Source organism: Olea europaea, chromosome 12 (genome assembly GCF_002742605.1).
Source record: "Olea europaea var. sylvestris chromosome 12, O_europaea_v1, whole genome shotgun sequence".
Classification (NCBI taxonomy): Eukaryota; Viridiplantae; Streptophyta; class Magnoliopsida; order Lamiales; family Oleaceae; genus Olea; species Olea europaea.
The window spans coordinates 27,739,510-27,750,890 of record NC_036248.1 but is presented as its reverse complement, the minus strand read 5'-3'; the positions used below and the strand labels follow the sequence as shown (position 1 = coordinate 27,750,890).

The window sequence follows — 11,381 nt, the reverse complement described above, 5'->3', positions numbered from 1 at the left end:
GATATGCGCATAAAACATCGTCTAATTTCTTTGACCAATCCTTGCGAGATGTATTCACAGTGAGCTCCGAATTCTTTTCAATTGTCTGTTCGAGGTTTCCACCTATCCACTTGTATGAGGGTGGTAAGGAGTGGCAATTCGATGTTGTACCATGTACTTATGTAGCACTGCCTGGAATAACCAATTGCGGAAATGAGTTCCACCATCACTTATTATGGCCCTAGGTGATCCATAGCAGTTAAAGATATGTTTCTTTATAAAGTCCACCACCACCCTTGCGTCATTTGTAGGCAAGGCTTTAGCTTCTACCCATTTAGAGACATAATCCACTGCCACTAGGATGTACCGATTGTTATAAGATGAAGGAAAAGGACTCGTAAAATCAACCCCCCAAACATCAAATATTTCCACCTCCAAAATGTTGTTAAGTGGCATCTCGTGACGCGCTGATATGTTACCTGTTCTTTGACATTTATCACACGACCTGCAGAAACTGTGGCAATCTTTGAACAGTGTAGGCCAAAAGAAACCACATTGAAGCACCTTTGCTACTGTTTTAGTGGGGCCAAAGTGTCCTCCATAAATCGAAGCAGGAACCCGTGAAAGGATAGGTTTCATCTCATCCTCTGGTACAAATCTCCTAATGATCTGGTCCGCCCCTCTCCTGTATAAATTTGGATCATCCTCATAATAAAATTTCGCTTCATGAAACAGCTTCTTTTTCTGCTGATAGGTAAGATTAGGATCCATATAGCCACTAGCTAAGTAATTAACAATGTCTGCATACCATGGAACCTTCTCTGTTTGCAATAAATGTTCATCTGGGAAGACCTCATTAATATCCATGTCCTCTGAATCACGCAGTTGTCCAGCCTTGATAAATGATCCGCTACCTAATTTTCTGTACCCTTTTTGTCGCAAATTTCAATTTCAAACTCTTGCAGTAACAGAACCCATCGAATCAGCCTAGGTTTAGCATCCGTCTTCTCAAACAGATTCTCAAATAGATATTTCAATGTTGCGTGGTCAGTGTAGACTATCACCTTTGAACCAATCAGATAGGAACGAAATTTGTTGAAGGCAAATACCACTGCTAGCATCTCTTCTTCTGTTGTTGCATAATTGATCTGAGCATCTATCAAGGTTTTGCTGGCATAGTAGATTACATATAACACTTTGCCTTTACGTTGGCCAAGCACCGCTCCCATTGCAAAATCACTAGCATCACACATAAGTTCGAAAGGTAGATCCCAATCAGGTGCTACTATTATAGGTGCAGAAGTTAACTTTTCTTTCAAAGTGTTAAAGGCATTTAAGCACTCATCAGAAAAGTAAAATGGCACATCTTTCTCCAATAGATTACATAGAGGTTTTGTAATTTTTGAGAAATCTTAAATGAACTTTCTATAAAACCCTGCATGTTCTAAGAAGTTATTGATCCCCTTAATTGAATTAGGAGGCTGCAATTTTTCAATCACTTGTATTTTGGCTTTGTCAACTTCAATGCCCTTTGAGAAAATCTTGTGGCCCGGCACTATCTCTTCTTTTACCATGAAATGATATTTTTCCCAATTTAGCACTAGGTTCTTCTCTTCACATCTTTGCAATATATGAGCCAACCAATCCAAGCAGTCATCAAATGAATCTCCAAACACAGAAAAATCATCCATGAATACCTCGATCTATTTTTCCATCATGTTAGAGAATATGGCCAACATACACCGTTGAAAGGTTGCGGGTGCATTTCATAACCCAAAAGGCATTCTTCTAAACGCAAAAGTTTCATAAGGACATGTGAAGGTTGTTTTCTCCTCGTTTTCTGGAGCAATAACTATCTGATTATAACCAAAGTATCCGTCCAGAAAGTAGTAATGAGAATGACCAGCCAACCTCTCCAACATCTGATCAATGAATGGCAATGGAAAATGATCATTTCTGGTTGCATTGTTTAGCTTTCAGTAATCTATACATATTCTCCACCCTGTTACTAACAGTGTTGGTATCAGCTCGTTGTTCTCGTTCTTCTCCACTGTGATTTCACCCTTTTTTAGCACAACATGTACTGGACTCACCCATGAACTATCAGAGATTGGATAGATAATACCTGCATCCAAAAATTTCATCACTTCTTTTCGCACTACTTCTTTCAAGGTTGGATTTAATCTACGTTGTCCTTCCACTGATGGCTTTGACCCGTCCTCCATTAAAATCTTGTGCATACAAAGAGTTGGACTTATTCCTCCGATGTCAGCTATTGTCCATCCAATTGCCGTTTTGTGCTGCTTGAGTACCTCCAACAAATTATTCTCCTCTTCCATTGTCATGTCATTTACAATTATTACTAGAAGTATTGTAGATTATCCCAAATATGTATAACAGAGATGTGAAGACAAGGGCTTTAGTTCAAGAGTGGGTGCCTTTTCTACTGAAGGCACTGGGAGTGAATGGTTGTCACCAAGAGATTCATACTGCTAATGTCTTCTTCCTATTGGTTGCTTAGCCAAGTTGACGACATGTTCAGTTTTTTCTGCACTTGTTGCTCCCGATTGTGCAATTTTTGCTTCACAAAGAGCTCGTGTTTTTTAAAATTTTTAAATTTTTTTTGCACTTTTTTGCACCTTTTTTTAAAAAAAAATTCATATTTTTGGACGAACCCACGAGCTCGGCTCATGGGCTTGTCAAAATGGCTCGTGGGATTGAGCCCCCTGCTCGACTCAGGCTCGCGCTCGTCAAAGCTCGACTCAGGCTCGGGCTCGTTATTTGACGAGCCCGAGCCACCCATGAGTTGGGTTTTAACGAGCCGAGCAACCGAGCCGACGAGCCGCTCAACCCGTTTGACATCCCTATCGACAGCAGGTGTCTGAGGTCAGTGGATGTTTCATTGCCTTGAATATGTTGAATATGACTTGCTCATTGTCCACCCGAAGAATCATCTTTCCATCGTAAACATCAATTAGCGCTCTTCCGATAGCCAAGAAGGGTCTTCCTAAGATTAGATGGATGTTTGAATCCTCCTCCATGTCCAATACGATGAAGTCAACCAGAAAAATGAATTTATCAATTTTGACTAGCACATCTTCAATAATCCCCTTTGATCGTTTGATTGATCTGTCAGCCAGTTGCAATGAGATTGTTGCAGGTTTTGCTTCTCTCAATCCAAGAGACCTGTAAACAGAGAGAGGCATTAAATTAACACTGGCGCCTAAATCGCATAAAGAATGTCCAAAATAATGAGAACCAATTGTGCAAGGTATCGTGAAACTCCATGGGTCTTTTAGTTTAGGAGGTAGCTTTTTCAATAGAATTGCACTGCACTCCTCGTTTAGGCAGACTGTCTCATGTTCTTCCAACTTTCTTTCGTTAGACAGGATCTCCTTCAAGAATTTAGTATAGCTGGGCGTTTGGGCAATTGTATCTGCAAATGGAATATTGATGTTCAGTTTCTTGAAAATCTCCACAAACTTGGCAAACTGTTTGTCCAACGTCTTTCTCTGTAGCCTCTGAGGGAAGAAAATTGGTGGCACATAAGCTTTCACAGGGCTGGGTGCTCTCACTATGGGTGTTTCTTTCCTTTTATCCTCCTCGTTAGTTGGTTGTTCAGACTCTGCTTCTGTCCCAGCCTCTTCACCCATTACTTCTTTGTCTTTACTGTCTGGTCTCTTCACATGAATCTCTGGATGTTGCACTCCACTTCTAGTCGTAATAGCTTGCACTTGCTCTTTTGGATTGACCATTGTGTTGCCTGGCAATGTTCCTTGTAGACGTTCTACAAGCTGTTGAGCAATCTGACCAATTTGAATTTCCAGCTTCTTAATGGATGCTTGCTGATTCTGAAAGTTAGTGTCAGTATGTTGGAACATCTTGTCTATCTTCTGCATATATTGGTTGAACATCTCTCCCAAACTTGATTTTTTCTCTGGCTGGTTATTGTTTGAACTGCTCTCTTGCTGATTATCTGACCATCTGAAGTTTGGGTGTTGCCTCCATCCTGGGTTATATGTTTGTGAAAAGGGATTAAAATTTCGAGAGCTATTTTGAATGAAGTTGACTTGTTCCTCCAAAAAGCCCATAGATGTGCAATTTTATGTTAGGTGATTTGCCCCGCAGTTTTCGCAAGATGGGCCAATTACCACTGCATGTGCTCCTTTTGTTTGTGACTTCACCAATAACTCTACTTGTTTTGTTAATGATACTATTTGGGCGTTGGTAGATACTGTGCTGTCTAATTAATATATTCTCGCTGCTTTTGGAGGCACAACTCTTTCTGATGAAAACATGGAATGCGTAGTAGCAATCAACTCAAATAGATCCATACATTACTGCACTGATTTTCCTATGATCAATCCACCTGCAGAGGAATCCACTTAAGATTTGGACAGTGGTGAAAGTCCCGTGTAAAAATACTGCACTTGATTTCCAATAGTGATCCCATGATTTGGACACTTCCTTATCAACTCCTTAAATCTGTTCCATGCCTCCTGATTGCTCTCCCCGTCTCTCTGTTGAAAAGTTTGAATTTTCAGTCTGATTTTTGCTACCTTAACTGGTGGAAAGAACTTATTGCAGAATTTCCTAGCAGTTCCTCCCATGTGGTAATACTTCCATCTGATTCGGCATCCAGCCATTCCAATGATGCATCTCTCGGTGTATATGGGAATAATCGCAGCTTGATAGCGTCTTCATTAACCCCAGGAGCATGACAATTCTGGCAATTCCTGAGAAATCTTGAGATATGTGTGTTTAGATTCTCATGAGGTAACCCGTAAAATTGTAGAGTGTTGCTCATCAAATTAATCCAATCAGCCCGTATCTGAAAGTTGTTTACCCCAAAATCTGGATATACTATGCTGGACTGCGCGGGTGCTGCTATAGGCATCAAAAACATAGAAATTGGCAAGTCCCCTTCATTTACTTCCCTTTGCTCTTACTGTTGAGCTCTCGCGGCCATTTGTCCAATTGGCTATATAGGGTTAGGATTGTTTAGTTTATCAACAATTTGATGTTTCTGTTTTTGTTTGTGTTCCCTGTGTCTTCGTCTGAAGGTACGTTCTATTTTCGAATCACAAAGTTCAAGATCGTCGCCTTGGTCACGGAGCATACAACAAACACAGTTTTCTGTAAATAAAAGAAAATAAGCAAATCAAATAACAATTAAAAATAAGATAGAAAAATAAAATAAATAAATTAAGACTAAAAATAATAATCCCCAGCAACAGCGCCAAAAACTTGTTGTCGATTTTATCCTGCAAATGAACGGATCGTAACAAGTAGTAAAGTAGACCTTTTGAGTCCGGATTATCGTTCCCACGCGGACTATACTTTTAATACTCAATTTATTATTTCTAACTTCTATTTGACGAAAATAAACAAAAACAATGATTAAATGTGATTTTTTTTAAATACTTAAAAATGCGATTGGATGCAACGAAAAGTGATTGAGAATTCAAACAATAAATGGACGTTAGGTCGGAAAAATTTCACCTATTGGTCACCTTTATTTCATAAATCAAGATTCATAAAACCTAAAGTAGTGTTTGGTCGAATTCTTCTATTATATTCAACTTACCCCTCTCGAGTTCTCGTTGAGCCTATTTAATTAGTTCAATTCCATATCTCTATGCAAAGTAAATTTAATTAAACGAAACATTGGTTCTAAGAATTCACACACGACCGGAGCAATCAATATAGATATCTCTACATGTTATATCAATTTACCGAATTTTAACATGTGGTCTAAACAAATAATCCGCATCTCTACGCAATCATTGTTCATAAATCATCTAATTAGTGATCAAGTAATTAAATGCATTAAGAATGACATTAAAATCAACACATAAAATATAAAAGCACTAGAATCTCAATTGTATGAAATAAAGGATTCCAAAAGATTACATTGTTCGCCCTAAAATCAAATTTAACTACTCATAATAATCGAAGAAAAACGAGAAATTATGGAAGACATCACCGGGAATTGGCGAAACATTAATAATTTTCGAAGTAAATCTGTCGTTTGCCGTTTTTCTATCCAACCGTCCACTGCCATGCTGTTACCAATTTAATCTCTTAACAAATGCAATAATTGACTTTGGAGAGAACCCAAGCTACTGCCAATTAATTCCTCAAACAGCCGGTTGAATTTCTGTGTGTTTTCAGATTAATTTCAGTACCCAGCAAGCGTGTAATTATCCTTCTCAAAGTTGCTGCCTCCAATTAATTGTAATCCCAGCTGGAGTCTCCTTAATTTTGCCTACCAAGCTACCGTCTATTTGTGTGTGTGTAAATATAATGACAACAGCTGGCAGCTTCTATTCCTCCTCTCGGTTTTCTGCATGGTAGAGCGCAATAATTGACTCCAAATTGGAGTCCAATTTTCTCCCCACCAGCTCTCTCCTTTTTTTCTAGGTCTGCACGTGTATTTATATTGGCTGCCCCTTTAATTCCTCCAGCACAAGATTAACCTAGCAGCCCAATAGTTTACTTTCAAAAGGACTCTAGACGGCCCCCCAAATCCTGTTGGAATCCCATTAAAACCTCAATTATTTATGCAATTTGACTCCAATTCCACGTCCACTTAAGGCCCAATTAATTTATTATTTCCATCAAGCCATCCAATCTTTCAAGTTAATGCAATGTAGTCCTCATACTTTGAATTTTACCATTTTCTGTCAATTTTTGCTTCTTTCCTTCAATTCATTTTTCCATCCATAGAATTTACCCATTAAACATAAAATATAACAATTTAGGATATATTTTGTCAAAAGAACTATTAAACATCGTTATTTTAGGCATCAAATAAGTGTATGAAATACACTTATCACCACTGCTCCGACCAACATTAGTGGTCGCGTGAGTGAATATCAGAAGAACAATTTGTAGTCAACGATGGAGAAATCAACACGACAAGAACATTAATTGTTCTACCGAAGATCACGAAAGGAAGAACTGGAGTGAATTACTCAAATTTAGTTATCCATGAGAAACCTTTTGAAAAGTTCAGTGTTGAATGTGGTGATTTTTAAAGTTCAGTGACTTTGTGGAAACCTTTGCAAAGTTCAGTGATAAATTTGATGATTTTTAAAGTTCAGAGACCTTGTGGAAATCTTTTACAAAGTTTAATGACCATTTGAGTAATTCACTTGGAAGAACTGAGGAGCAAATCACTACCTGGAGGCTGGAGGCCACAATAAACCTCCGGCAGCCTCCGGATCGATGCATAGATCATTGGTTTTCCTCACAAAGGCTTGAATCAGAATCAACACTACACTGACCAACAACGAGGATAAAACATTTGTAGTGGCACCAATCAACAGTAAAAGAACGATTGTAATAATCGATAAACCAATCAAAACATTTTCATCACTAATCATTCTGTCGAAGATCATAATCGGCTTGTCGCGGAGGAATATAAGTAAAGTCAGGCAGCTGTTATCACCACCAATACGATGAGGAAAATTGGGTGCCACAGAAGGGAGAGAAGAACAATTCTAGACGTACAATTTTTTTTTACAGAACTCATACAAATCAACACTTGGCAGATTATCATTGGCAAGAGAGTGAATTGTCCAAATGGTCACCGAACTTTGCAAAAAATTTTCAATGGATCATTGCACTTTAAAAATCACCTAAATGGTCACTGAACTTTGCAAAAAGTTTCTACGGGGTCACTGAACTTTGCGAAAGGTTTTCACGGGGTCACAGAATTCTGTGACCCCGTGAAAACCTTTCGCAAAGTTCAGTGACCTCGTGAAAACCTTTTGTAAAGTTCAGTAATCAATTAGGTGATTTTAAAAGTTCAGTAATCCCGCAAAAATCTTTTGTAAAGTTCAGTGATCATTTATGTGATTTTTAAAGTTAAATGACCCCTTGAAAACTTTTTACAAATTTCAATGACCATTTGGACAATTCACTCTTGACAAGACTATACTATTTGTACGATCTTATTTGTACAATCATATATGACAATCTTTGTTGGCATCATCACATCTATCCATTTTTTAAAATTGTCAAAAATTGTTTTTTAAATCATTGGTCCGAATTTCGCCACCTCCAACATTGTACAAATAGTTTAATTCAAATATAAAAGAAAAATAGCCATACAGACGTAGTACATGTACAAATTCTTTTCTTTTGTACTTGCAGAATTATTCATGGAGAAAAATATGGCAATAGAACCACAATCGCGTCGTTCATCACGAAATAGGCAACGTTTGCTTGATCTGGGAAACGGCGTCATGCTTGGAGTTCGGGAGTTTGAAGACGTGGAAGTTGAGCATTTGTTGCCATGAGCAACACGTGCCAAGACCTTCCTTGGCATGTATTAGGTACTCAATTGTCAAACCCTTAGTGGCTGGCACAAACGATAAAGACGTCGGAATCGTGTCGTAAGTCGTCATCTCCAACGACTTTAGAGTTTTTGGCAATGAGAAATCGAGAAGTGTGATTTGTGAATATCCTATATATATAAAAGAGCGAAGGTATTGGCTAGACACGTGTCGCCAATATATATCGTCATGTACTTTTATTTATATTTATTGTGTTGGGTGAACTAGGCGTAGCCATACCATTTCTCCATTTTTTCACTCGAGTGGCCATTCCTTTCCATTCATTTGCTTTTCTTCATCTTCTTTCCTTTCTTTCCAAAAATAAAAAAATTCAAAATTATAATTTGCTCAATTGCGAAAACCTATGTCCATGATTGGAGGTTTCGGAGAAAACCTCTATCATGGATGGAGGTTTGGGGTCTATTTTCTCCATCTTAGATTTTATTTTTCGTTTTTATTTTTTTGTTTTGTTCATGTTAAAAATAATTTTTTTCGAATTAAAATTCTTTTTAATTCTTTTCTCTCCATGATAAAACTTAATTTTTTTTAATTTTAATTAAATAATATTTATATATTTTTTATTTAATTTTTGTAACTTTCTTTTGTTTAATTTGTTTTGTTTTTATTATAAACTTTTTGAAAATTATTTTAAAATTTCTTTTTTCTTCATATTATAAATAATTTTCTTTTGATTTAATAAGAATTTTAAATTATTTTTAAAACGTAATTTTTTCACTCTTAATTAAAAAATAATATTTATTTTTAATTTTAATCTGAAGAAACCTCCAATCATAGATGGAGGTGTACAACAAAATCTCGTGTATTAAAATACAGAAATCGTTGCAAATTGTATTTTGATAAATACAAGTGATGATGTTGACCTTTTTGTAATTGTAAAATTGTAAAATTCTCTGATTAATGATCTAAATATTTAAAGACGAGTTGTCATGTGGCTTGAATCCTGGTCTTTAAGAATTTATTGAAAATTCGATTTATCAAGACTTGACTTGTTTGGAACCTGAACTTTGGGGTTTAGACTTGGACTTGAATTTGATTTGATTTGAAGAAGACTTTGATCTTCTTGGACTTGGCGTGAACCTGTTTGATTCAAAGAAGATTTTAATCTTCTTACGGTTCATCGGATTTGGATTTGAGGGGAATCCTTCCCTTCTTCTGATTTTGGAATTTTTTCAACACTTCGTGACGTTCTCTGCTTTTTTCTTGCTTGCTTTTGGTGTCCGTCTTATGGACCATTGATCTTATTTATAGGAGAGGATTCGAGCTAATTTTGGTAATTACTCAATTATATTTAATTAAAAGAGATAATTGAGTAATCATAGTTTTATTTATTTGTTTGTTTATTTATTTAAAATGTGGTATGGGCTTTTGGGTTTTTATGAACTTTAGTAGACTTAAGATTTAATTGGGCTAATGATTTAAATCGACCCAATCCATTTTATTTTATTTACTTATTATTTTTTATGTTTACAAATGCCCCCTCAAGATTTATTTATTTATTATGAAATAAATAAATTAACAAATTTTGATTTTTTGAATTTCCTGATTTTATTTTATTTTTTAATTTAGGATTTGATTTGAACTCAAATTTCTCGTTAGTAAATTAATACAGACGAAAATTTTGAGAATAAGATAAGAATTTGATAAAAAATTTATCCTTCAAATTTGAGAATAAGAATTTTTTTTATCGAATTTTGATTATTTATTTATTTTATAGACCTATAACAAATTTAATTTGAATAGGCTTTTTATGTTTCATGGTAAATTGTGCTTAAGTGAAGTTCGATAGTTACCTATTTATACGAACGAATTATAAGATTTTGACACTAGTGAATTAACTTTACAAACAAAGGTAAATATTATTTATTTATTTATTTTATCGCCTCTTTCACCTCTCTCTCTATTTTTTTTTTATTTTTTTTTAATTCTTAACCACTGTCTCGAAATTGGTAACAATTCCAATTGATTCCATTATTCAATTGGAATTTTCACAATTGGAATGGTTTTCCTCAGTTTCCATGAATGGCAGAAACGTTTATGCTCTTTTTTTTTTTTTTTTTTAATTAATAGTTTCACCGCAATTCATTTCGTTTCTGCCATTAAGTTTGGCTTTGGTGGTTTCTGTAACGGCAGAACCAAAGTTTGACTTTGGTTTTCTCACTTTCTGCAATAGCAAAAACCAAAAATATTGGTTTCCTCTTTTCATTTTATTTTTTTTAATGATTTCCTGTGGAAACCAAAATAATCCCAATTGACGGTAGTACCTCGTTTTCCTCCCTTTTTTTTTTTTAACTCTCACCTCACTTGTCTTTTTTTTTGTTGGGTTGATTATTATTATTATTATTATTATTATTATTATTATTATTATTATTATTATTATTATTATTTTGTATTTTTGTTTTAATAAAGTTGAAACTAACATTTTTTTTTTAATTTTTTTTATGCAGGATTTCAATTCTTTGGAGCAAATCAAAGATTTTGAAATTCAAGATTTTTTTCGTGTAGATGTTAAATTTTTTTTGTTGCAATTATTTTATGAGTTCAGAAAATATATGCTTATGAGTAAACTTAAAATCACAAACCTTCATACACATTGAGGATCAAGGACTGCCACTTTTCACCATCCAATGCACTTTTATTGAGGACCAAGGACCTGCTCCTTCCATCGTCCAAGGCACTTTGATTTAAGGACCAAGGACTGTCTCCTTCAACTGTCCAAGACACTTTGTGTTGAGGACCAAGGATTGTCTCCTTCAACTGTCCAAAACACTTTGTGTTAAGGACCAAAGACTTGTTCCTTCTATCGTCCAAGACACTTTGTGTTGAGGATCAAGGACTGTCTCGCACTTTGTGTTGAGGACCAAGGACTGGCTCCGTCAACTGTCTAAGACACTTTGTGTTAATGACTAAGGATTGGCTCCTTCAACTGTCCAAGATACTTTGTGTTAAGGACCAAGGACTGGTTCCTTCCATTGTCCAAGGCACTTTGTTTTAAGAATCAAGGACTGACTCCTTCAACTATCCAAGACACTTTGTGTTGAG

The 11,381-nt window shown here is 35.8% G+C and overlaps 2 protein-coding genes across 2 annotated transcripts; both read right to left on the bottom strand.

Moving 5' to 3' along the window:
* Positions 1-2,843: 2,843 nt before the first annotated feature.
* Positions 2,844-4,070, bottom strand: LOC111406859. The gene has a single exon (XM_023036225.1). It carries the CDS (start codon positions 4,068-4,070, stop codon positions 2,844-2,846), a length of 1,227 nt encoding a protein of 408 aa, XP_022891993.1.
* Positions 4,071-7,160: 3,090 nt separating this feature from the next.
* Positions 7,161-8,393, bottom strand: LOC111406858 (PRA1 family protein F2-like). The gene is made up of 2 exons (XM_023036224.1): positions 8,259-8,393; positions 7,161-7,484 (listed from the first exon to the last, which is right to left on the bottom strand). The coding sequence occupies exons 1-2, from the start codon at positions 8,391-8,393 to the stop codon at positions 7,161-7,163; spliced, it is 459 nt and encodes a 152-aa protein (XP_022891992.1).
* Between the last annotated feature and the right edge of the window lie 2,988 nt (positions 8,394-11,381).